General features: G+C 32.6%; 4 protein-coding genes across 4 annotated transcripts; all 4 read left to right on the top strand.

Moving 5' to 3' along the window:
• The first annotated feature begins 5,366 nt into the window (after positions 1-5,366).
• On the top strand, positions 5,367-8,916 carry LOC106380813 (protein ALP1-like). The gene has a single exon (XM_013820644.3). The coding sequence runs from the start codon at positions 7,259-7,261 to the stop codon at positions 8,621-8,623; it is 1,365 nt and encodes a 454-aa protein (XP_013676098.2). The 5' UTR covers positions 5,367-7,258; the 3' UTR covers positions 8,624-8,916.
• A 706-nt stretch (positions 8,917-9,622) lies between these two features.
• Positions 9,623-12,650, top strand: LOC106379230 (U-box domain-containing protein 52-like). The gene is made up of 6 exons (XM_013819236.3): positions 9,623-9,991; positions 10,066-10,136; positions 10,224-10,558; positions 10,644-10,887; positions 10,973-11,074; positions 11,293-12,650. The coding sequence occupies exons 1-6, from the start codon at positions 9,820-9,822 to the stop codon at positions 12,427-12,429; spliced, it is 2,061 nt and encodes a 686-aa protein (XP_013674690.2). The 5' UTR covers positions 9,623-9,819; the 3' UTR covers positions 12,430-12,650.
• A 179-nt stretch (positions 12,651-12,829) lies between these two features.
• On the top strand, positions 12,830-13,620 carry LOC106379231 (leucine-rich repeat extensin-like protein 3). Its single transcript, XM_048746836.1, has one exon. The coding sequence runs from the start codon at positions 12,963-12,965 to the stop codon at positions 13,506-13,508; it is 546 nt and encodes a 181-aa protein (XP_048602793.1). The 5' UTR covers positions 12,830-12,962; the 3' UTR covers positions 13,509-13,620.
• Positions 13,621-17,309: 3,689 nt separating this feature from the next.
• Positions 17,310-20,990, top strand: LOC106383740 (conserved oligomeric Golgi complex subunit 8). Its single transcript, XM_013823805.3, has 12 exons — positions 17,310-17,571; positions 17,664-17,816; positions 18,503-18,651; positions 18,745-18,822; positions 18,935-19,028; positions 19,125-19,199; positions 19,274-19,570; positions 19,660-19,727; positions 19,817-19,871; positions 19,969-20,107; positions 20,211-20,395; positions 20,477-20,990. The coding sequence occupies exons 1-12, from the start codon at positions 17,446-17,448 to the stop codon at positions 20,768-20,770; spliced, it is 1,713 nt and encodes a 570-aa protein (XP_013679259.2). The 5' UTR covers positions 17,310-17,445; the 3' UTR covers positions 20,771-20,990.
• The last annotated feature ends 6,583 nt before the right edge of the window (positions 20,991-27,573 follow it).

Below are 27,573 nucleotides of genomic sequence, written 5' to 3'. Positions count from 1 at the left end.
CTTTTTGTGATCAAACAAAAAAAACAGAAGCCATTTTTATGAATATAACCCTAGTAAATCGTCTGAGTTGTTTGAGATGTTGGAAGTCGTCTGGACGATTTTAAAGTAAGTTTTCTGGTGTAGCTGATCTTAAAAATAATTTTTAAATTTTTAAAAAAATATTTTGATAAGCGAAAAATTAAAATCATGTGGTTATAAACAGTTTTAAGTGATATATATTAAAATATAACAAAATTGAATTGTTTTCAACATAGATGAGTGTAGGTAGTAAATCATGGTATTCTTTGGTCTAGGGTTTGACAACATATGTTGTAGTATTGTATGTATACTTAGGGTTAGATTTTGGAAAGCTTGAACGTTTTTTTGAAAAATTAATTTTTTACCTATACATGTTTATTTTTGTGTATAGTAAACACTTTTGAAGTTTAATTTGATTTTATGAAGTGTTTAGTTAGTTAATTAAGTTTAGGGGTTATGTTTAGGGTCTAGACGACTTACATTTCAGTCGTCTGGTGAAGAAATTAAAATAGACGACTTACATGTAAGTCGTCCAAATATTCTCACCTAAAATTTTTAAAAAAATTATTTTCCCGCTTACATAATTTAAACGAGATGACTTACTTGTAAGTCATCTCGGAAGTCTTCTATTTTAGTTTTCCACTAAAAATATTTTAATTTCCCGCTAAAAATATTAAAGTCTTCTGGATGACTTACAACTAAGTCGTCTAGGAAGTCGTCTGAATCAAAAATATTTAACCTAATTGGATTTTTTGTCTTCCTATATAAAGAAAATTTTACACATTCTCTCTCCTCCTCTCAAATGGCTGCAACAAAAATGTAATATTCATCACTCTAAAACTCTTCAACCTCTCTCTAATCTCTTTGACTTGAAAACACCAAACTTTATATGAATTTTTCAGTTTTGTCTCATGTCTTTCTCACTAATCTATCTTTTTTTGCAGGTTTTTAATCAGATAGTACTCATCTTCCACTCATATAAAGGTAGATCTATTAATTTTAAATATGTATTTTTGTGTGTTCTATAAAGGTAGATTTATCAAATCTTCCACTCATTTTCTCTGTTTTTAAGTCATTTGAACGTTTTTGGATATGCAGGTTTTTCATATCTGGATTTGATATGCAGGATTTTTAGATCTTGAAGACTTCTGGGACGACTTACATGTTAGTCGTCTAAAATATAATGCACTAGACGACTTCCAGGAAGTCTTCCAGACGACTTCCATTTCAGTCATCTGGACTTCCTGGAAGTCGTCTGGACTTCATGGAAATCTTCTGACGAAGTCTCCCTTTCATAATAGATTTGAGCGTTTTGGTAAGTTTTTATGTCTGATTTTTCTTCATTTGGAAACTTCATGTTGTATAAAGTTCTTACATTTTTCCCAAACTAAAACTCTCCAAACCCACTCTTATCTCTTTGACTTGAAACACCAAACTTTATATGAATTTTTCAGTTTTGTCTCATGTTTTTCTTACTAATCTATCTTTTTTGCAGGTTTTTAATCAGATGGTACTCATTTTCCACTAATTTAAAGGTATATCTATTAATTTTAAATATATATTTTTGTGTGTTCTATAAAGGTAGATTTATCTAATCTTCCACTCATTTTTTCTGTTTTTAAGTCATTTGAACGTTTTTGGATATGCAGGTTTTTTAGATCTGGATTTGATATGCAGGTTTTTCAGATCTAGAAGACTTCTGGGACAACTTACCTGTTAGTCGTCTAAAATATAATGCACTAGACGACTTCCAGGAAGTCTTCCAGACGACTTCCATTTCAGTCTTCCAGACGACTTCCATTTCAGTCGTCTACCATTTCAGTCGTCTAAACTTCCTGAAAGTCGTCTAGACTTCCTGGAAGTCGCCTGGAAGTCATCTGGACTCCCTAGAAGTCGTCTGGACTTCCTGGAAGTCTTCTGACAAAGTCTTCTTCCATATCAAGTGGAGTCCAAGCTTGTCTTTGTAGAGGAATTATCTATAATAGTTTTGTTTGTGGTCCGTTTTGTGAATTGCATGTCTACTCTTTTAGTTGTGATTTTTTTATAAAATCGGTAATAATGTTTTCCAAGATGTAATACATGTGCTAACAATGTGTTTACACATTTACAAACCAATGAAATGATAAACTTCATTAGATTTTTTTTTATCAATAATAAACAAATCAATGAAATAATAAACTTCAGTAGCCCGTCTTCCGCTGATCCTCTCACCATTTCTTGCGCATATAACAATGCTCTGTATGAAGTGGTGTAATCAAGTGTCATGCCAAACATGTTCTTCATTGTATCTTTGATATGCTGCGGATTCAACCCATCAATGATTCCAACACGATCTATGAAAAGTCGACCAATGTACTTCAGAGTACAGCGTTTCCGCTGAACGATTCTGTATGGGATGGAACATGTATGAGTTGCCACATACTTGGTTACCCAAAACGTTTTAGTCCCATGTTTCACACTTGCTCGAACCTTCCATTGAAAACCACTAACACGACATGTTGCCACAAAGAGAGTTTTCATTGACTTGAATATTCTGAAGGAGAACCTACGCCTCACCGCTGTCAACCGCAACTCTGAAAGCAGTGCATCCTTACTAGCAAAACTGTGGTTGACATAGATTCTGTCTGCAGATAATCCTTCTCCTTCACAACCATATGCCCCTTTGTAATCATCAAAACAGATTTCATCATCTTCTTCCTCATCCTCGTCTTTAACCTTTCCATACTCACTATAATCCTCAGCATCAGCGACAACAGGGATGTCAGCATCCTCCTCCCCATCATGATCCTCAGCTTCATGCCCCTCCTCAGCTTCATCCCCCTCCTCAGCCTCATCTCCCACATGATCTTCATCCCTTTCCTCTGAAACCGTTCTCATCTTGATAAAGCTTGATACACAAAGACGTACTTCATGCGTTTTAGTTATCTCGAGCAAGTTCCGAACTTGTCTATCACTTGTAACATGAATAGTAGGAAGATCTGGAGCCATTTGTTGCAGTGAGTAGGTTAACTCCACAAACTCTGTGTTCATGTCCAGGTTATAATCTTCTTGAGCCATTGCAACCTTCACTCATAAATAACATTCTCGCTCCTTTGAAATGATCAACCACAAAATTCCAACATCCATCTTTCAACAACCATTCTTTATACACTGCATGTAACTGACGCATCATCTGAAAAAGTCAAAATAAAATACATTAGCAAATTTAGAACAAAGAAAGCAAAAGTTTATTAAAGATCAAAGCAGACGACTTCAATCTAAGTACTCTTGATGACTAAACTATACGTCGTCTGGTCAACGCAGAGGTTATTTTTGCAATTGACTTAGAAATCTGTTATTTCAGACGACTGAAAAATAAGTCGTATACTTTTGTTTGGTTAAAAAAAAACTCCAAAAAAGCTAGACGACTTACATTCCAGTCGTCATAGGTTAGTTTTGCATTTGACTGGATTATTTCAGAAGTTTGACTTTCCTGGACGACTTATATTTCAGTCGTCTCGTGAAAATTAAAATAATAATATTTTTTCAAAACTAGACGACTTACAATTAAGTCGTCATAGGTTAGTTTTGCAATTGAAAAAAAAATTCAATATTTAATTATATATAGACGACTTACAATTCAGTCGTCCGTCAGACAACTTACATGTAAGTCGTCCAGGATTTACGAGGTTTGACCAGAATCTCGAAATAAAATCCTGGACGACTTACATGTAAGTCGTCGGGCGGATGACTGAATTGTAAGTCGTTTGGATATGATTAAATATTGAAGTTTTTTTTTCAATTGCAAAACTAACCTATGACGACTTAATTGTAAGTCGTCTAGTGTTAATAAAATATTGATATTTCAATTTTCACCAGACGACTGAAATGTAAGTCGTTGGGTAAAGTCAAACTTCTGAAATAATCCAGTCAAGTGCAAAACTAACCTATGACGACTGAAATGTAAGTAGTCTAGGTTCTTTGGAGATTTTTTTGTAACCAAACAAAATCAGACGACTTAACTTTCAGTCATCTCCGAAAACCGATTTCAAAGTCAATTACAAAAATAGCCTCTGCGTTGACCAGACGACTTCCAGGTAAGTCGTCTACAGCCAGACGACTTCCCATGTAAGTGTTCTGACGAACAGATCTGGAAAAAAACTCGATTTCATACCTTAAATTGGTGAGATAACTTCCTTCGCACACATAAGGCTTCTCCAAGCACACAGAATCTCAAACGAAAGTGACCCACCCAGAATCGTTAGCTTCTATGACTCTATGAACCATAAAAAAAATGTAAAATCAAAATATTGGTTTTTTTAGCTCACTGTGGAAAGAAAGTGAGAGATGTGTTGTGTTTAGTTCACAAGAATGGAAAAAAAAAAGAAAGGTAACTCGATTTTGGGAGCATTAAGAGCTTCAAATTGGTTGTTCATGGTGGTTGAGGTATTGATGACAATGACAATCTTGTAATTACTTGAAGATGATGAGGGTGAGAGACTAAAATTGTCATTTTCGAAAAAAAATAAAATTGATGGCATTTTCGTGAATTATATGAACTTGTGGGGTGAATAGGGCAAAACCAATTTCCAAAGAAATGAGAGGTTAGTTTTGTGTTTGACTTTAAGTTGTAGGTCAATTCTGGAAAAAAACCCAATTAAAAATAGTAAATTTTTTATAAATTAATAATATTTGTTCTATAAGAGTTTATTAATTTTATAAAGTTATCACTTATAAAATATTTTCAAATGTTTCTGTTTTTAGAGGTTCGGTCGTTTTCCTTATATGACTAATTTTATATATAATTTTACTAAACATTATTAAAATATATTAAAATATTTAAGAAAAAAAAGAAATAAATTTTATTGTGAATATAAAATAAATATTACAATATTTTATCGGTATTTATATAAACTATATAGAAAAATTATTTATTTGTGATTCTAATAAGATTATATATTTACATAAAAAAATTAAAAATTATTATTTATTAGTTTATTGATTTATATTATATTTTAACCATGTTCAATTCAGAATTTTGAATATGTTAAATTCAGAACCAAATGTTTATTAACTTGTTTGTTCATTTTGCTAATCGTTACCATTCAGTTCAGATGTATACTCCCTCTGTTTTTAAAAGAAGTATATTCTAGATTTTTCACATATATTAAGAAATCTCATTAAATATGCATTGTTTTTTGTGAATAACAATTTTTCATAATTTTTAGCCAATAGAAATTCAATAAACACCATTAATTTTTTTGAAACTTACAATTTTTCATAAAATCATACATTGAAAAGGTAAAAAATATATCTTTTTGAAACAAATTTTTTTTCCAGAACATACATCTTTTAGGAACGGAGGGAGTATATTACTTGTATTACTTGAATTTGTGAAGGAAAGCATCGCCTGGTTTTATGTGGAATAGCCTGATCAACTGCATGTAGACATCAACACAACTTTCTCTTACAAGTTTTGACTTCTCCAATGAGACATATTTCCAATAAACCTTAGCTTAGTCTTTTTAGAGTAGAGTTGTATGTCAATTGGTCTACTTCACGTTTATTTATCCATGTTTAGATAACTATTTTTTGTTTGTGAATTTTTTTTGGCTGCATCCGTTAGAAACTATGTCCATTAAAAACTTGTTATCATGTCCATTCATCCATGACTAGATGACCATTTCTTATTTGTGAACAAACATTGACCGCATTCGTTGAGAACGGTCCATGAAAAACCATGTTAACACGGACTGTCTATAGGGTACATTACAAACTATATAAAAATGCCTACTACTATAAGATTTGCTCACTTTCACAAACTTGATACTGTTTCTGTTTTTCTCAAAAGCTCCATCCATCATGTACAGTCTATCTTAAACAATCAAATTCAAAATATGAGTTACACGTCTTACATGAAAAATTCATTATTGCATACTAATGAGCTGCTTCTTAATAATAAATCACTACATATTAGATGATGCATTATCCATAGTAATTATGAAGATTTTTTTTTAGATTACCTCGTCGCTTTAACTACAATTAAGATTACCTTAACGCCTTTGGTGATTTTTTTTTTGTGATTTTGATGAGAAATTTTGATTTGTTAAAAAAATCATTTTGACCAAAACCTTATTTTTGTAGTTTTAATGAGAAAACAAAATTTGTGATTTTGACGGGTTTTGTGATTTTAGCAAAGAAAATATAATTTTATGATTTTTGCTAAAAAATTAATTTTATGGTTTTAGCTGAAAATTTTGTTTTGTGGTTTTAACGGAAAAACTTGATTTATCGATTTAAACAGACAATTTCGGTTTACAGAAAAACTTAGTTTTACGATTTGTAATGGAAAAATAGATTTTGAAATTTCTCCGTTAATTGTTATGAATACATATTTAAATACTAGAAGATCCCTGATGACTATTGCCTTCATTTGGCAAACTCAAGAGTAAAATACGAAAATAAAAATTACGAGAAACAAAGTCTCCAGCGGCCACTATATCAGTTGATAGTTATCTTATACATATTTAAATATTAGGAGATCCCCTGATTATTTTTTTATTTTTTCTTTTTGAAACTAACCCTGATGACTATTGCCTTCATCTGGCAAACTCAAAAAAGTAAAATAAGAAAGGTAAAATTATTAGAAACAAAAGTCTCCATCACCCACCTAACGTTCCACACCGCCAATTATAAAAGAAACCTATGTCGCTCAAAAAAAAAACCTATGTCCGATACTTCCTCGACGTGTTCACATTCCTTTTCTTATAGGTACAGTCATTTCAGATCTTATATTTAAACATTATTCGGTTCGTCTACAAGATATGTGTATGAACACCCCCATTCCACAAGTGCATATAACTTCTTTTTTTCCTCAAACCAAACGGTAACATCTGTTGAGAGGGAATCATACGTGTATCGTTCTAGGTCTTATTCCTCTCTTCTCAACATCGATTATCAAATGAGATATTTACAAACACAAGATCATACAGTACTCAGATAGTTTGCTTCAATATTTGAATCACTAATTATTTCTGAGAAAATTAAATCACTAAACAACTAAATAATGTAACAAGAATAAAAATGAGTAATAAACAATTAAGAAATAAAATAATAATAATGGAAAAAGAAAGAAAACTTGCGTGTTCACACCTGTCGAGAGATTTCTATTTATGAACCAGAAGTAAAAGAAAACTTCTCCTCCAACCGAAAGTAAAACACCTTTTGTCCGAAGCAAAACTCACAATAAACACGACTTTCGATGAAAGCCGCCGTTTTCCAGAAAGCAATCGACGAGGAGGAAGAAGAAGAAATAGAAGAAGTCTGTAATGCCTTCGACGGCGAGGTAGATATCCACACTCAAACGACGTCGTCTCACGACACCAAGAACAACCTCAAGGGCTTCTTCACTTCCTTTCTCTCGATGGAGGAGGAGCACGACCAGAAAAGAGCAAGAACCATCTCCGAGGAGGAAAACGGAGATACTACTACCAATCGTAAGAAGCCACGTGCCTCACGTGCCGTCATTAGTGACGTAACCGGATCCGAACCGGTTCAGCAGAGGCGGTTATGGGTCAAAGACCGGAGCCGAGCGTGGTGGGAAGAAGAGTGCAGCCGTTTCGACTACCCGGAGGCCGACTTCAAAAACGCGTTTCGGATGTCCAAATCCACGTTTAACTTAATCTGCGACGAGCTGAACGCGGCGGTCGCGAAAGAAGACACCGCTTTGCGAAACGCGATTCCCGTGCGTCAGCGCGTCGCGGTCTGCGTCTGGAGGTTAGCGACGGGAGAGCCGCTGCGTCTCGTCTCCAAGAAGTTCGGTTTAGGGATCTCCACCTGCCACAAGCTCGTCCTCGAGGTGTGCAAAGCGATCAAAGACGTTCTGATGCCGAAGTACCTCCAGTGGCCTGACGAGGAGTCGTTGAGAAGCGTTGGAGAAACGTTCGAAGCGGTTTCGGGTATTCCGAATATTGTCGGCTCGATGTACACGACTCATGTCCCGATCATAGCTCCTAAGATCAGCGTGGCTGCTTATTTTAATAAACGGCATACCGAGAGGAACCAGAAGACTTCTTACTCGATCACGATCCAAGCCGTTGTGAACCCGAGAGGTGTTTTTACTGATTTGTGCATCGGATGGCCCGGGTCGATGTCTGATGACCAGGTGCTGGAGAAGTCGCTGTTGTATCAGAGAGCTAACAGCGGAGGCCTTTTAAAAGGCTCGTGGGTCGCTGGTGGGCCGGGACATCCGTTGTTGGACTGGGTTTTGGTTCCGTACGCGCAGCAGAGCTTGACGTGGACGCAGCACGCGTTTAACGAGAAGATGGGCGAGGTGCAGAGAGTGGGTAAAGAAGCGTTTGGGAGGTTGAAAGGGCGGTGGGCGTGTCTGCAGAAGAGGACTGAAGTGAAGCTTCAGGATTTGCCTACGGTGTTGGGGGCGTGCTGTGTGCTTCATAATATATGTGAGATTAGAGAGGAGAAGATGGAGGCGGAGCTGATGGTTGATGTGGTTGATGATGAGGTTTTGCCTGAGAATGGATTGAGGTCGGTTAGTGCGATGAAGGCAAGAGATGATATCTCGCATGATTTATTGCATCACGGACTCGCGGGTACTTCTTTCTTGTGAAAATGTTATCAGCTAAACTCAATTTGATTCTTTGGTTTTATGGATATTGTATTGTACCTTTAGATCACAGATGTTAGATGAGGCAGTAGAAGAAACTTAACTTTATAATATACATGGTACTGTAAGCAAGAATGTATGTAATAGCTGAATGATATTTCATTCTCATAGTGTGGATGTGAGATGCATATTTGGTATAAACAACATCCTGATAAAACAAGGTTGTATTTTTTTGCTACTTCAGTGAAACGGCACGCATTTTAAATTGTTGCTGGTCTTCAGAGAACGTCACTTGTTTGTCAGGTGGCTACTGGATAGTGGCTCACCAGTCACCAGTGACAGCCACTCTCTTTTCGGACCCATTGTTTAGATGTGAACCGACAAGTGGAATAAGATTTTAGTTAGTTGGTCCTAATTCTATGTTTTGTTTGGTTTTAATGGTCTCATTCATTTTAACAATATTAATATAATAAATGCTTGAATTATAGGGATTCTCTTTTTTTATAATTTCTAAGTTGGTTTATTGTATTTTAAACCAAATTAATATAAATTTTATTTTTATCTCAACCCAAATTATCCGCAAGAATATATTTTCTACGTTTGGTGATATAAATTTTTTTAAAAATATATAAATTGTTTTGTATTTTATGCAAAATTTTCATTTATTGTGGTCAATTATATATATTTTTTTGGAAATTAACAGTTTTCTTAATTTTTTTAAATCTAAAATATGAAATAAATGAATTAGTTATTATGCTTTCAAATTATCCAAACCAATCCCGGACCAGCTATTAACCAAATCCCATATTAAAGAATAAGAAAAAAAGGATTTACATTATATAATTATTTTTTAAAACCCCACAAAAAGTGAGGAAGAAACAGAGAACCACCTTGAAAAGAGTAATTTTTTAAAACAACGGTTGATAATACATATTGACTCCCGGTATTTTCTCTGACTCTGTTCTAAGGAAAAAAGTTAGTTAATAGTCTTCGAGCATCACCACCACCCAGATTGTAACAGGAAGAAGAGAGGAGAGAAAATTTGACCATCTTTCTCTTCTTGTTCTTATTATTTCCTCTCTTCTCTTCTTGTTTCCAGACACGAACTATGTCGGGTGACACCTGAAATATTATTATTATTTACATATTTATTAGTTGTTGGGGTTTTCAGAGTTTCTCTGTTGATCAAATTCATAATTATGGTTCGTTTCCCATCGGAAGATCGGCATGCACCAGTGAACTCGACGGTGGTTGCCATTGACAAAGACAAGAACAGTCACTATGCTGTTCGTTGGGCCGTCGAACATCTCTTTAATCTGATCGACAATCGCAACATGATTCTAGTACACGTTCGTCTTAAAAATTCAAACCGTACGTATCTAAGTTTTTAAAAAAAAATTATTACACAAGTGTATCTTCTGAAATGGATAGCTCAATTGTTACAGATGGAGGAAACGTTAACGATGAATTAAACAAGCTTTTTATTCCATACAGGGGTTATTGTGCACGAAAAGGGGTATGTATCTATTTCAATCAGACATTTCAACGTATGCATTACAAAACACTAGTTAATTAATTATCTTTGTGTTTGCATGTGTTTTAGATTTCAATGATGGAGGTCATTCTTGATGATATCGACGTTGCGAACGCAATATTGGATTACGCTAACAATAACCTAGTGAACAACATCGTGTTGGGATCAACATATTCAAAGAACCCATTCGCAAGATCTCTCAAGTTCACTAAATCCCATGACGTTGCAGCTTCCGTTCTAAAATCAACACCTGAGTTTTGTTCCGTCTATGTCATCTCTAAAGGCAAAGTCCAGTCCTCACGTGCAGCTCAAAGACCTATCACCAATACCCTTGCCCCACCTCGTGCACCTACGTTTCATCTCCAAAACCTACCTGACCCTGACCAAGATCATCATTTACCTAGGTATTATAGATTATGTTTTTATCTTTTATATGTTGTTTTATTAAATCAACAAGGCTTTAAGAAGTTGTTCTTGAGACTGTTGTAGGGGCCAGCGTAATGGAAGAAACATAACACCAGAGAGGTATCGTCCTCATGAGAATGGCTTCAATGCTGTGAGAGAAAGGCACAAAAGTGCTGCCAATTATGATTTTAACCAGCCAATGGGTCAAAGGAACTTTGATGAACCGGATTTTGGGACTAGGATGATGGGTTCCATTGATCAATCTGCTCATAACTTTGATATCATTGGTTCTACTAGTTCTTCTGATGAATCAGTTTCACAATCAAATGTATGTCAAGAGTAGATCAATAAATTTTTATGATAATATCTAATTTAGGAAGAAAAAAAATAAATTGTTGGATGCTTATTTGCAGAAAGATGTTGAAGCTGAGATGAGAAGGTTAAAGATTGAACTCAAGCAAACGATGGACATGTACAGTTCAGCCTGCAAAGAAGCACTAGATGCAAAACAGAAGGTATAGCAGAGCTAGTGGATGAGGATGTTTTTTTTTAATAATAAAGATTATATTAATCACCGGAAAACACGAGAATAAGGTTTTCGTTTACAAACCGACTCCAACAAAATTACTCAAATAAAAAACAGTTCCTATCAAGTTTCGCTCGACCCATAAAGTTTTTGATGAGGATGTTATCATACTCCATCTAATACTTTCTTGCTCTCATGTTTCTCTAGGCAAATGAGCTTAACAAGTGGAAACTGGAAGAAACTCTAAGGTTTGAGGAAGCTAGGAGTGCTGAAGAGGCAGCCCTGGCTGTTGCGGAGACGGAGAAGGCCAAGTGCAAAGCTGCAATGGAAGCAGCTGAGAAATCTCAGAGGATGGCAGATTTGGAAGGACAAAGAAGGAAGCAAGCAGAGATGAAAGCAAGAAGGGAGTCACAAGAGAAAGACCGCGCTATTAGCGCTTTGGTGCAGAACGATGTCAGGTACAGAAGATACTCTATAGAAGAGATTGAAGAGGCTACTGACCGATTCGCGAGCAACAGACAAATAGGAGAAGGTGGATACGGACCGGTCTTTGAAGGCACACTTGATCACACTCCTGTTGCTATTAAAGTCTTGAGAGCTGATGCTGCTCAAGGAAAGAAACAGTTTAACCAAGAAGTGGAGGTTCTAAGTTGCATCAGACACCCTCACATGGTTCTTCTCCTCGGCGCCTGTCCGGAGTACGGATGCTTGGTGTATGAGTTCATGGAGAACGGGAGCTTAGAGGATAGACTCTTCCGCAGAGGAAACTCGCCGCCTCTTTCTTGGAGGAAGAGGTTCCAAATAGCAGCGGAGATTGCTACAGCACTCTCCTTCCTTCACCAAACAAAGCCAGAGCCACTTGTTCACCGTGATTTAAAACCTGCCAACATACTCTTGGATAGAAACTACGTGAGCAAGATTAGTGACGTTGGGTTAGCTCGGTTAGTCCCTGCGTCGGTGGCTGATACCGTCACACAGTACCACATGACATCTGCTGCAGGGACGTTCTGTTATATCGACCCGGAGTACCAGCAGACGGGTAAGTTAACGACGAAGTCAGACGTATATTCGGTGGGGATAATGCTGCTTCAGATCATTACTGCGAAGAGTCCAATGGGTTTGGCCCATCATGTGTCGAGGGCGATTAGTAAAGGAACTTTTAAGGATATGCTTGACCCGGTGGTGACTGATTGGCCTGTTGAAGAAGCTATGGCTTTTGCTAAGTTGTGTCTAAAATGTGCAGAGCTAAGGAAGAAAGATAGACCAGATCTTGGGAAGGATATAGTTCCAGAGCTTGTTCGGTTAAGAAACTTTGGTATGGATAAGGAGTCAGGTGCATTGTGATACATACAAAACCCTGAACAAAATCTTTTGCTTTCTTCTGTGAAAAGCTTTATTAATTATAAACGTTCGGATTAAACTTAACTCTCTCGTTACTACAATACAACTAAAATCATACAAACAAAACATAATCATCATTAGGTCCAAAACTCGGAAATAGAAGAACCAGCTCGTTTATACTACTACCACTAGACCACCAACATTTTGGTAACATGACAATCTCCGAGATAGAGAAACATCGAATTCAAAGCAAAGTTTGAATGCTGTCAATATCTTAAGAATAAAATTGATACAAAGCCAACTTTGAAAGCAAAGTATAAAGGAACAATGACAGAACCAAAACAAAGCATTACTTCTCATTAGATTGTTTCTTTTTGAGTACACATTGGGAAACGAATATCCAAACTAAAACCATATCTACAGTTCCTTTTACACACTTTACTAGTATATTGACATGGTGATTTATAAATGTTCGACCAACTAACTAAACAATGAACACATTCAACCGCAAACACCAGCTTCTATAGATCATCAAAATGGGTCTCATCATCATGGTCATGGTGATGGGCATCCTAGTGGCATCATCACCGTCCCATCAAACAGATGTCCTCACTCCTCTTTGCATCAGTGAATGCTCTACGTGTCCCACCATTTGCTCTCCTCCTCCCTCCAAGCCATCTCCCTCCACGTCACCACCTCCATCTCCCTCATTGCCGTCATCCTCTCCGCTACCGCAACCACCTCCATCTCCCTCATTGCCGTCATCCTCTCCTCCACCGCCTCCTCGCAAACACTCTCCACCAGCGGTTTCACCTCCACCGTTAATCACAGTCATCCAACCGCCACCACCAAGATTTGACTATTTTCAGTCCACACCGCCACCTCCACCACTTGCTTCCGATGTAAAAGGCTCGCCACCATCACCTCCGTCGCCAAAGGGACAGCCACGGGGGCAGCAGGATCCGAACCCATATCCTTATTTCTATTTCTACACGGCATCAAATGCCACTTCTCTCTTTTCTTCTTCCTTCTTGACTTCTCTTTTCTATTTCCTCTATCTTTTTTCCTTAACTCTTCGTTAAAAAGACCCCCATAATGTCAAGTATACTACTTATATACTATTGTTTATACATTTTTTGGTGTACTATATGATTGCTTTTTCATCAAATGCGATATCGTCTATTATTTTACGCAGATTACATCGTGACAAACCCATTGTACGTCGATTTTATTCTTAAATCGACTTCTGTATAAATTTGTCATAAATAAGGATATATGGATATGAATGATGATGTTAAAATAAAAATTGTCACCAATTAAATTTTACCATAATTTTAAGGATTTAGATTCCTTGTCAATGGTGAGAGCGGTAATCAACAGGCACTAAAATGACGGGTTGAATGAAGCTAGTTAGAAAATTTTAAATTTGATTAATTTATTTGGCTCTGTTTGTAATCGAAATTAGAATCGAACTCGCGCATCCGCACGGATATTATTTTAATTTTATTAGAATATTTAAATTATAAAAAAATAAATAGTTGATATTTTGTTCAATCTTTTGTGTTATCAAACAAATATACTAAGAGATGCTACACCTGTAAAGACATTATAAAAATTAAATGATAAATCATATGACAAAATGCTAAATGTTTTGAGATTCTGCGTATGAGAAAACTTTGGCTATAATTGAAGATCCATATATAATTTTGATTTTTCAAAATGACATATTTTTGAAAATTTTCTTTGTTGATTTGGATAAAATCACTGTAAATGTAAATTAATATATGGTGAAGTTGATAGTATTGGGATATATGCTTAAAAGTTCTGATATTAGCTTTATAAGATATTTTTTCATTTGTATCAATTTTAATTATTATTAATATTCCTGTGATTTTATTCGATTAGTTTGAATAGTTTTAAAACTACATTTATATAAATTTTTGTTATTATTTTCCCCTAATATCTTTATGCAACCGATTTATTACAGTTTTTAATGTTTTAGTTGTTAATATGTATATCCTTTGATATCTAAAGTCTAAGATTTAAAATTCAAAAGATAATCTCATAACATCCAAATCTAATCTATTAATTTAGAGTCATATTTTTTATCTACCATAAAAGTTGTGACTTAAATTTTGGACCTGTTCTAATTTGTGTCATTTATATTATATGCTAATGATACAAAATTATTCCTCATATCAACCGAGTCACTTAAATCAAATCAAACTTACACAAACCATAATTTGGTTTTCTACTGATACAATAACAATACAAATTTCATAAATAACCAATAAACCGACATTTCACAAACAATAATGAGCTAAGCGACATTTCACAAACAAATAATGAGCTAAGCGTATGTTCATCTCTTTTTCTCTGAGCTAATCATTTGTACATCATCTTAATAAACAAATCATATTTGCTTATCTTTAGTACACAAACTAGATCTGCACCATCAAGTGCTTACCATTATCTAACCTACCATTATGAAAAGAACATATAGTCAGCCATGAAACTTGACTGTCCAGAATCATTTAATTCTACATCCGGTTCATCAGTAACATTACAAAAGGTGCAGTTTGGTACAAAGATAGTTAGACAATTCTTTATATTTCGTACCTATTCATCACGTTTACGTTTATAATATTAGCTAAAGTAATATATTTAAATGAAAAATATGTTAGTTAAATAAAAATCCATACACTGGTAACTATCGTATTTTCAAATTTTTAAAAATCTGTATATCTGACAAAGATCTACATTCAGTCAGTTTAGGCAGAATATTCTAACTACATTTTAAGCCCATGTGATCAAATCTACACTGATTAATTTTCCTAGATTAATTAATTTTGTAATTAATTATATAATATTGTTATAAATCAAATTTACGTAAAATATTACTATAAAAAATTTAAATTATATACTCTTTTTATAAATACTATATTTATATTATGTATTATATAAAAATACCAGTCATCATTAAAATGAGTTAAAATTTGCAAACTATATAATATTTTATACACAAAAATAAATTTATTAGCATAGACTTAAATTTTATATCTACAACAATATATTATCTTTTTATTTATTTTTAAACTCTCAATATATTTTTTAAAATATTTATATACAACAATATAACAGCATATAATAATAACCTTTATTTCATATACTATTTGAAAAATATGTTATTAGAAAACTATGAAATTTTAGTAATTCATTAAAAATATATATGGCAAATCAAAATTTAATTATAGTTTTTTTTTTAATTATAACAAAATCTGTCGAAAAAAAATTATAAAATATTACCAAAAATTCAAATCTTTTTTTATAAAATAATGTATTAACATAGTATCAAAAAAAATTCAAAATTCATGTAATCTTCCAAACTCAGAAATAGTAGTGTAATTTTTTAAAGTTTTCTTGACAAAATATAAAATTTTAAAAATTAATATTCAAACCCAAAATGATTATATTTTTTAATTTTACAAAAGATAAAATCATAGATAATAAAAAATAACTTTTTGAAATGCACCACGAAAAAAAACTATATATGTTGTAAAAAATATAATATTTTGAAATCTTAATTAAAAATAAAAAGAAACTTAATATCATAACATCCAAAAAATATCCTATATCAATAAATTTTACTAAAATAATATGATAGATGCTACTATGTATAATATTTACTATAATAATAAGACTATATTATTTAAACAAAAGATTATTTTTACTTATAAATCCCGTAAAATACTAAAATAATATATGTTAAAGCACATTTTTTAAACACAACATGTAAATATAAATTATCTTAAACAAATTTATTTTATGTAATATAAATAAATTTTAATAATGTGTTATAGCAATATATATAAATTAAAGAAAAACATATTTTGAATGGGGTTATCTATTTGATAATTTCATATTATTATTTTATTGTAACTAATTCGAAAATATATTAGTAAGTAATAAAAATTAATAACAAAGTAAAATGTATTAGACAAATCACTATATATTAATAATACCGAATAGGAAATATAAACAAATCACTATATATTTAAAACATTTGTAATAATATCAATCCTTAATATTAATACATTTATAAAATGAAAAAATATCCGCACGGACGTGCAGGTTAAAATCTAGTTAATATTAATTTAAGCTTTAACAATAATTTTAGTGTACTACATGTAAAATATGGAAGATATTTCTCACGGTCATATTATTTGTGAAACAAATAACTGATCATGCTGAGTTTTATAAACTACATTCATACATCTGAATTCATTAATGAAATCTGCTTTGTACCAAATTGTTGAAAAACATGGTGTCACTATTAATAAATTGTAGTATATGATTGTGCTATTTTAAAAGTGGAATCGGTTCTTACCAATCTTATTCTATAACTTGAATCATTTACAAAGAATTGAAAGAACATTTTAATTGCATGTGTTTATAATATAACGTGAAAATGATACGTGAAATATTGAGAGGATATTTATTTGATATAGTCTACCATTTTTCGGTTTGTGAAATTAGATTTATTGGTCGGTTAAAAAAATTAATCGTAGTATAAGTTTGTAGTAGATGATTTAATAATATAAATTTTTATTTGTTTGCTTAATAATACCGACATTAATAATACCGACATGTAGTATTTTGTAATTGGTCACAAATTTCAAATAACATTAAATTTTATCTAGAATTATGAAAATATCACTTATTATAAAATAAAATAAAAATTGTTAAATATCACTAGTGATACGGAGGAAGTATTACGGTAGATAGTTATTGGAAAAAAATGTATGTATGAATTTTTTTTCCAAAAAAAAGTGACCATAATAATTTTAAATAAAAGTTAATAATGATTTTTCTTTAATTAACGGGGTGAAAATAAAATAGAAAGAGCGATTATTTCAGATCCAAACGTGAAATCTCCTCTGTGTTGTTTCTTTCTGGATCTGTATTACATTCTTCTAGCACATTTCAATAGAATCGCGCTCTACAGGAGATAGATCCGGAATGGCAACGGAGATCGGAGAGATGTCTCCGCCGGAGACGACTGCGAGTCTGCTCGCTCTCGCTTCCGCCTCTCAGCAACCGTACGTCTCCGAGCTCCTCTCCTTCACTCTCGATCGTCTCCACAAGGTCTCTCTCTCTCTCTCTCTTTTTCTCTTCTCTTTTGACATCTCTCTGCGCGCATTGGATCTCTGAATCTTGTCTATTACTGAATTTCGAAGGAGCCGGAGCTGCTTCGAGTGGACGCGGAGCGGATTCAGAGGCAAATGCAAGAGGTTGCGGTTGGGAACTACCGCGCGTTTATCACCGCTGCGGATGCTTTGCTCGCGATCCGCCAGGAAGTTTCCTCCATCGATAAGCATCTCGAGTCTCTGGTATATTATCGAATTGAGTTCTACTGCTTCACGTGGTCATATAGATCTCTCTGGTTTTGAATTTGATTACGGTTAGTGACAGTGGAAGTCTCATCGCTAGGATCTGAAACTAGTTATTGGAAATTAATTGTTTGGTAAATCTTGGATTGGTGTACTAGGGAGGGATAGTTGTTTCAGGTCCTATAGGCCCTCTTCGTTTACCTATCGCGCTGCCGCGTGACCTAGAACATGCGCAGTTTGTTGTTTCGCTTATCTGCGATCTGTGTGACTGTCACAGATGGTAAGTAAGTCGCAGATTGTTGTTCGTTTTGCTGTCGGATGACCAATGCGGGTTGCAATTTCAAGTTGCTGGAAAAAATAGCGACCAGAAAATAAAGTCTAAGTCGCTCGACATGTAAACGAACATGATTTTAGTCGCAGGTTTAGTCTCGCAGGTTGCCCGCAAACAAACATAATCTTAGTCGCAGGTCGCGCGACACGTAAACGAAAGCGTAGTTATTATGAATAGGTGAATGAATCAATGGTTTAGGAATGTTAGCTTGATCTACCATGTTTTCAGAAATCAGGATAGACTCTTGCACGTATATGTAGATCATCCTCTGACTTTTAGCAGTTGCATAATAATAGTTAATCCCCTGAAATTTTTTTGATGCTGGAGTTATGTACTTTTGTTGACCTAATTGCAGATTGGTGAAGTCCCCAAACTAACGTCTGGCTGCACAGAATTTATCGATTCTGCGGAGAATATTCTGGAGAAGAGGAAGATGAACCAAGCTTTGCTGGCAAATCACAGCACTCTTCTTGACTTGCTTGAGATTCCTCAGCTTATGGACACGTAAGTCTCTTCTCGTGCCTCATGAGAGAAAACGAATTATGTGATGTTAAGCAACATCTAAATGCTCTGCATAATGAATTGTATCTTTGTTAGATGCGTGAGAAACGGAAACTTTGACGAAGCGCTTGACCTGGAAGCATTTGTATCCAAACTTGCAACTATGCATCCCAAGTGAGTTTTTTTGTTTGTTATGTTTCTGGTCAATTTTTATCCTTTCTGGATACTTATGGCTGGAAACTTCAAGCTTTAGCTCTTATGAATTAATCTTCTCTTATTGTCAAAGATTGCCTGTTATCCAAGCACTTGCAGCGGAGGTTAGACAGACAACTCAGTCACTTCTCTCACAGCTTCTCCAGAAACTGCGCTCAAATATACAGGTTTTGCGTGAATAAAAGTTTGTTTGTATTTGGTGAAGTATGGTTAGGCTTTGCAATTTAGGAGGCTTAATCTTTTATTGCCACTCTTTATTACAGTTGCCAGAATGTCTCCGGATTATTGGATACTTAAGGCGAATAGGAGTCTTTGGCGAGTATGAAATGCGGTTACAGGTGAACTATTTTGACATATAACTATTCAGTCTGTAAGCTGTGCCTTCACTTCTGAATGGTTCTTCTCTGTGCAGTTCTTAAGATGCCGTGAGGCATGGCTAACTGGAATTCTCGAGGATCTAGACCAGAAAAATGCTTACGAGTATTTAAAAGGCATGATAAACTGTCACAGAATGCACCTATTTGATGTGGTTAATCAATATCGAGCTATCTTTGCTGATGATACATCGGGGAGCGAAGAAAACTATGATGGTGGACTTCTGTTTAGCTGGGCCATGCATCAGATAACATCGCACCTGAAAACTCTGAAAATTATGCTCCCGAAGATAACTGAAGGAGGATCTCTATCAAATATTTTGGATCAGTGCATGGTTGAGTTCTTTTGCAAGTCATATATTCCCCTATTGAGTACACTGTGCAGCTCTGATTGACATTTTACCTTCTTCTCATGACAACACAGTACTGCGCTATGGGGCTTGGTTGGGTTGGGCTAGACTTCCGGGGCTTGCTTCCTCCTCTTTTTGAAGAGTAACGATTCTTCTTATTGTTTTTTTGGTCATAGTCTCTGCTTACTTCTTTACAAGCTCGTCAGTTTTGAACTTGCATGCTTTCGACAGGGCGGTTCTAAATTTGTTTTCCAAGAACATGAGCACAGCTGTAGAGAATTTCCAGGTGGGTAAACACAAAACTTCAACTTTTTTCTCTAGGCACATGTTATACTCTATTGAATCTCTCAATTAAATTTCTTACATAATGTTTTATTTTCCAGTTAGTTTTGGATTCACATCGTTGGGTTCCATTACCATCTGTTGGCTTCCCATCAAGTGGTATTAACGACGATAGCAAAGATGACGTCACACCTCCATCATACTTGATGGAACACCCGCCTCTTGCAGTTTTCATAAACGGTGAGACAATATCAGTTTTTCTAATAGTATGGATGATGTAACCAATAACGAGTGTTCGAATTATCACAAATGTTTTTTTGGATATTCTGGCTATGTCTCACAGGTGTATCTGCTGCGTTGAACGAACTACGTCCTTGTGCCCCGCTAAGTCTAAAGAATGTAATTGCTCATGAATTGATCAAAGGACTTCAAGCTGTGTCTGACTCCTTGCTAAGATACAACACAACTCGGATGCTACGACTCAACGAATCCAATCTCTTCCTCTCACTTTGCCGAGCTTTTGTCGAGGTACAATTTTACATCTTCCAGATTGAAAACCTATCTGTTTAACTCGCACTGTTCTTTTTTTATGGTTCGTTATTGTTGCAGGTGGTGTTTCCACATTGCGCAACATGCTTTGGCCGGTGTTATCCAGGTGGTGCTAGTATAGTTATGGATGCCAAGAGTGCATACGAAGGTCTAAGTCGCATCTTAGCCGCTTCGTCCTCTCCAGAACCATCCAACAAATTAGCAAAGACCATTAGCATCGACCCGACGAGTGCATCAGAGAACGGTGTAACCTCCCAAGCCGAAGAAAAACAAGTGGAGAGTCCGAACGAGAAAGAAGAGAACAGTCCCATTCCCTTGCAGATTCCTGAGACAACAACACCACACGAGTCTTGAGAATTTTCTTAATTTTTCTTATGAAGGAATTTTTCTGAAAAACATATAGAGTGAAAATCAATACATCAGTAGATTATCTATATTGTATAAACTGATTGCACTATGTTTTTGAGACTTGGATCCAAATCGTCTATACCTTTTTCTTCTTCTTATTTTCAATGTTTTCTGATGTAAAAACGAATTCTTCTTATATAGTGGCTATAAATATGACATTCAATTATTCAAACATCACAACGTTAGTTTTTTCTGATGTATTTTCCATGTATATTCAGCTAATTGACTCTATGTTTTAAAACCTAAACAATTTTTTACCAATCTATACATTTTTTAACAAGCTGATTATTTCTTTTACGAAGCTCTTTGATTGAGTTTGTTTTTCCAAGTCGTAATCATGCACATGCAAATATGAAATTTATACTTTTTGTTTTAACAATATACCATTACCATATATTTATTTACCTTTTTTTTATAAAGGGCTTACAAAGCTTATCTGTGTTTTGATTTATACCTCACACAAACTCAAAATCTGAATTTTGAAGCCGGTAAACATTATAATTGTTTCTATAATTTAGAAACGACATATATAATAAATTTTGAAGAAAGGTAAAACAAATATTTCATCGCGCTTTATCTGTCGTCATGCTTAAAACAATGTTCTCAACCTCTATACACATTTTATATAGTGACATTTTATTTACTTTCACATTTCTGTTCGGACAAAACTCGATATAAGTATTTTTTGTGTTACAAAAAAAAATACTTTTTGTGTTACAAAAAAAAGTATTTTTTGTGTATCTGACAACTGTCTCTGAGAACACCCGCCGTGATCAATTTTTACCAAAGTCTCTCATCAAAAGAACTAATATAAAAATTGAAAACAAGAAAGATGACAAGAAATGAAAGAGATGTCTCTATGGGAAGAAACTTTTCATTTGTGTTTGAAGAGTAATTCTACAGATGTCAATATTACTTATTTTACCACATTAACTTTTAATTATGTAATTATTCTATCTTAAAATATTAATATATTTATTTTGAGAGACTTTGGTAAAGAAGACTATTACTAATGATGCTCTCGTATTCTTTATGGAAAAAGCTATATTGTTTTAAAATTACATATACCAATAAATAAAACATATACTAGTAGTGGAGATCAACCAGATACACGACCTTGTATATATTTTTAATACGAACCTAGGGGTTGACATTTGAGTACCCGTGGCCCTAAGTTATAAATATACCGTTTACACACAAGCTAATGAGCTATGAACCATATATTATATCTCCAACCCCATAGTGAACTAAGTAATCCATTTTGTCTATATTTTTATGTTTCTTATGTAAAATGCAGTACAACTTTGGAGCCTTTTTGCCAGACATTTATCGTTTGTTTCGTCATACAAGTCTCTCAAACTTTCAACACTGTTCTCTCTTTGTGTAATAGTTGAGCGTATGTCCGAGTTGATTGGCCGCATAAAGTCAGTATAACATGGAATATAGGATTTTGTTGACCGTCCAACTGCATCACTTTGTATATAAAACAATCATGAAACAAAATATTTGATCTAAATAATTTTTTTTAAAAGATATTAGACCATCATTAACCCCAGTCTCTTAACTGGGATTTTTAGCTTTTCTTAGTTAAAAACTAAAAAAAACTAAGAAACGTCTCTTAAATAAGAGATATAAGAATCATTTTTATCCGAAAATTGTAAAAAAAAAATGTTAAATCATGAGTTAAAACCCTGGCTAAAACACCGGGGTTAATCATGCCCTTAGTTTTAACAATTAAAAACCAGAGTTGTGAACTCTTCATACTCAAATTGTTACTATTATTATTGTCAATAAGGAATTTTCGAGCTTTTGGTACAAAGTCTTTTTGTCTGGAATCAGTTTTTGATAACCCGATTTCCCGACAAAGTTCCAACTTTGGAGCAGAACTCAACCTTCTACGCATAGTTACCTCAAATTACTTTTATCCATTTGATAAATTTGTGTAAGTATAAAATCTTAAAGATAGCGAGATCATTTAGCAGCTATAACTAACCATGTTCGAGAGAGAGAGAGAGAGAGAGAGAGAGAGAGAGAGAGAGAGAGAGAGAGAGAGAGAGAAGGGGTGACAGAGAGAGAGAAGGGGTGACAGAGAGAGAGTAAGCACACATAGCTTCAAGCATGAAACCCTAATTGAAAAAAGCATGCAAGAAAGCCACCATGTGTGCTCACTCTCTTCTGTCACCTCCCCTTACCTTCAATATACTCTACGCATTGAGAGTCTGCGACCAGACTGGACACCTTGCCTTCTCAAAAACAATCGTTTCAAACCTATAAATCTACTTTTATATGCGTATATAATATATATCATTGCTCTATTAGGGGATTGAGAGAAAGACTCTAGACCTTACATCTTTCTATCTTTGGATGTGGGAGGAAACTGAGACCTGTCGGGCCTTTTTATAGCCAAGGAAAGAGAGAAAACAAATCTCTGTCATGAATTATTTGATAAAGATTGTTCCGTTTTCTTACCACGTGAATTACTACCTATCTATTAAGATGCCGACTTACTACTCGATTTTTCGAAGTCATCTTTTACTTTTACTAATAAAAAAAAAACACAAACCCTTCAAAAAAAATCATTGTTTTTATTCAAATTTACGATGGTATCTTATTTGTATATCATATTTTATGCTCCTTCCAGAGTATATTAGAGATTATAATTTATAATACATGTATAGCACATGTAGAATAAAATATTTAATTTTAAAATTGATTAACCATGCAGCTATGGTAAAATAAAATCTGAATTAAATTATTTAAAACTGTCTTTTGTAAGATTATATAATCGTAAAACACAAGAATATAAAAATGATCATGTGGAAAATTATTTAACGAATATTCCGAAGTAAATGAAAATACTTAATGTAAGCAAACGTATCAACTAATAATTCACATTTATATAACTAATGGTCCCCAAAACTTTGGAATATAAAATGGATAACTTTTGTCAAACAAAAAACACTGGAGGAAGTTTGATTCTCATATATATTATGATAGATTAGATTGAGAATTTTAGAGCAAAGCATATATGACTTTCTGTTATTTATACAATTTAATCGAACAAATAAACGGATGGAAAGGCTACTTAGCCTACTAAGCTTTGCTTGTACAATTTGCTCTCTTATGCTTTTAATCGAAAAACTTTTATCAAAAAAAAAAAAAATAAATAAACGGATGGACCAATTACAAATCAACAGAGCCTCATCATGAAAAAGTTCAACACCAAAAATTCAATACGGCGCCAAAGCATCTTAAAGCAAGGATGCTTTAAAAATAAACTATATGCAATATGCTATATTTTATTAAATTTTCCCATCAAATTTGTCTTTAACTCCATCGTAAATTATATCTCTATAATATTATTTGAAAAGTCAGTTTTTTATGTATCGCACTCACGTTAACTCTCACGATAGTTGATTACACTGATACTTTTAATGAATTAAAAATATTACATTTAAATACTATTATTGAATTTTTATTTAATTTCCTTTTAAAATGTTCCAAATAACATATATAATAAAAAGGAAACATTAAAAAAGTTTTTTTTAAAAGAAAATATATGTATATATAATATGATTTTATTAAAAAGGAAAATTCACAAAATAGAAATATTAAATTTATAAAATATTTTAAAATAACATAAAATATACTTTTTGAAGTAATAAAATATTTCTTTATATCTATATTTTCTTAGATGAAAATATATATTTGCATATATTGTGATTTTATAAAACAACATTCACACACATAATCTTGATATTAGAAAAAAAATATTATTTCTTTTAAAACATAATTTTAAACCATACAAAAATATATATTTTCAAAGTAATATAAATATATTTTATATATCTATCTATTTTCTTAGATGATTACATAAACTGGTATATGTTAATTGACTAAAAATAGTTTATAATTAGTATTCTTGAATTTTTTATTTATTTTTAATATATTTACTTGACTATAATATCTTTCAATTGCAGTAAAAAAAAATTTATAAATTATATTTTCTTATATAATATGATTTTTAAAATACAATCATCCAATTTTTTAAACTGCTTATTTTTAATAGATATTAAAAAATAAAAAGAATTACAATAAATATCTTTTAATCAAATAATTACAAAATATTTTAAAATAACATAACACTATATACTTTACAGAGGTATATATATTATATTTAATCATTATTAAAATTATTTGTTTTCATTATATTAAATTTGCTTTTAAATTTTATGTTTTTATGTCTGTAGAACTTAATATGAATATAATTAAAATACCAAAGCTAATCTGAATTCTCAGTTTTAAGATTATTTAAAATAAATTCCAGTTTACTATTTAATATATCTAAGCATAAATTTTTTAGAATTTATAAAATATTTTAATTATTGTAAATATTGATATGTGTTCATGATCTTCCAAAATTGTATCAGTTACTTATGTATGTAACTTCATATTGATATTGCTTTATTTTCTGATATTTTGTTTTAAGAAAATCAACATATAATTTGATAAATACTATGAAACTACATGCACATTTAAACGATAAAAAAATTAATTTGATTTTACTTAATTATAATAAAAATAATTATACTCCAGTTTAAATTTGAAAGAATATATATAACTCAATATAGTTACAACATGCGTGACTCGGCTAATCCAACTTATATCTAAAATCATAGATTTAACTACAATAAAAATGTATAATTTTATAATAATAATAATTTATTTTATAAATGTAAATTATAGGATGACTAAAAACATATTAACAAATGAAAATAAAATATTAACCAACTGTTATAATTTAGTTTTTTTTGTAAAATTTATATATATGCATGAGATGGTAGAATATTATCATTATATTAATATACGTAATTTGGAATTAGACACTTTAGTTTATTTTATATTTCAATCAAAGCACAATATATCTTAAGTTATATATAATCTTCTTCAAATATATTTATATATCTAAGACAACAACCAACATGAATGCAAATAAAAAAAAATTAATCATAATTTTAATATATTTAAAATTAAAAAATATTATTGTTGAATTCAGAGAAATAGATGAAATCTAACATACCCAAATGATAATTAAATCGACTATAAAAAACAACAAAACCGACTAGATATAACATATCTAAAATCATATGTCTAACTAAAGTAATATAATATTATTAATATAAATTATGCATACAAATTATAAATTAATTTAAAATATAAAATAAATAACAATTAATTATTATAACATATTTATTTTATAAATATTTATATCCGTGCATGAGCACGGAAAAATTACCTAGTTTTATATATTTACAAAAATCTTCCATCAAACCATTACTTATATAATTAAGTTTTTTGTCTGCCATTGTTATACAATAGGCAACTATTTAGGTTGTACTAAATGTTTTTATAAGATTTCTATAACAAATGAGAATAGAGTCAACTTAAAAAGTAAATAAGGATAATTATGTTAAGAATCTGACAGCGAATAGATAGAAGATCAGATATTAAAAATAATATGTCATTTTATTTATTACTAATTAGTTTTGAGTTAAAATATCCTTAATACTTCTATATTTTTCTTTAATTTTTTTATCTTTTGATATACCTATTTCTTACATGTTCTAATTGTTTTTCTCATTTTTTAGCTACAGTTTCTTATTTTACCTATACAGAAAATTGCTATCTGAGGAAAAGAAAAAAAAAACATTTTGAAATTTGCTACTATCTTTCCTTTATTATATTTTTCTTCTCTTTTACATTTTATAATCTCCGGATCAAAAGTGAGATGAGATCTGCTGAGAAGTGTGAACATGTAATGATGACATCTGACCTGATGCACTGCAGCATTGGTGTGCGTACAGCCAGATCCAGAGTTGAAGATATAATAGTTTTTATTTTCTGTCTAGAAGAAGAATATATACCACCAAAAGTAATTAAAGAATAAATCTTAGTTTTTTGTTTTTGTAACACAATAAATCTTAGTTTATAATTCCGAATATGGAAGTGCGCAGACGTCTGTCCTTCCTCGGCACCTTTCCTTTTCGGGCAAAACACACACAATAGCATCATAAAATATACTAGTACACTGTTTTCTTTTGTTATTGTTATTTTTGTTATGCATTTCTTATATCATTATACGTGTTACCCACCAACTAGATAAAATTTTTTTGCTAAATTGTAAATATCATATAAATGAAGAGAATGTTTTACAAAATCAATACCTTAAGTTTTGAAATATCTTGGCAAAAATAAAAGAAAAAACAAGATGAATCAAGAACATCCTATAGAAAGGACAGCAAAAGCTTTAAACTAACCACGTCACCATTAGAGAAGTGAACTGCTTTGTGGATCTCCTAGAGGAGATTATATTTCTTATCTCCCTGTCAATAGCCCTGAAAACAGAGGAAGGAGGTAGATAGGCATTGTTATGGATGAGGTTGTTCCTCTGTTTCCATATCTGAAAGATGACGGCTTGAACAGCTAGCTTCTTTAGCAGAATCTTCTTTGACTGACCTGTGGTCACTCATTTATCTCCATCGGCAAATCAATGCAATAATGTATTTTGAAGGGACATATTCACTTTGACTCCTAGTTTGGATCCATTATATGGATGCGGTGTTGCTTGAAGTTGAAGCCTCAACAAAAGGAAGAACCAATTAACAGTTAAAAAAGAGTGGTAAAATCAAATTAAGCATTTTATGATCGATTAAAAAGAATAGAGAAAAGTATATGAGTGACCACATAGT

This window comes from Brassica napus, chromosome C2, assembly GCF_020379485.1.
Source record: "Brassica napus cultivar Da-Ae chromosome C2, Da-Ae, whole genome shotgun sequence".
Taxonomy (NCBI): domain Eukaryota; kingdom Viridiplantae; phylum Streptophyta; class Magnoliopsida; order Brassicales; family Brassicaceae; genus Brassica; species Brassica napus.
The sequence above is the reverse complement of the archived record's forward strand: the minus strand, read 5'-3'. Positions and strand labels throughout refer to the sequence as shown.

Excerpts from the sequence above, each read along its gene's own strand:
- LOC106380813 (XM_013820644.3), top strand. The coding sequence starts at position 7,259 with ATGAAAGCCGCCGTTTTCCAGAAAGCAATCGACGAGGAGGAAGAAGAA.
- LOC106379230 (XM_013819236.3), top strand. The coding sequence starts at position 9,820 with ATGGTTCGTTTCCCATCGGAAGATCGGCATGCACCAGTGAACTCGACG. Across the intron at positions 9,992-10,065 it reads TCGTCTTAAAAATTCAAACC|ATGGAGGAAACGTTAACGAT; the intron begins GTACGTATCTAA and ends CAATTGTTACAG. Across the intron at positions 10,137-10,223 it reads GTTATTGTGCACGAAAAGGG|ATTTCAATGATGGAGGTCAT; the intron begins GTATGTATCTAT and ends CATGTGTTTTAG.
- LOC106379231 (XM_048746836.1), top strand. The coding sequence starts at position 12,963 with ATGGGTCTCATCATCATGGTCATGGTGATGGGCATCCTAGTGGCATCA.
- LOC106383740 (XM_013823805.3), top strand. The coding sequence starts at position 17,446 with ATGGCAACGGAGATCGGAGAGATGTCTCCGCCGGAGACGACTGCGAGT. Across the intron at positions 17,817-18,502 it reads ATAAGCATCTCGAGTCTCTG|ATTGGTGAAGTCCCCAAACT; the intron begins GTATATTATCGA and ends ACCTAATTGCAG. Across the intron at positions 20,396-20,476 it reads TTTGCCGAGCTTTTGTCGAG|GTGGTGTTTCCACATTGCGC; the intron begins GTACAATTTTAC and ends TTATTGTTGCAG.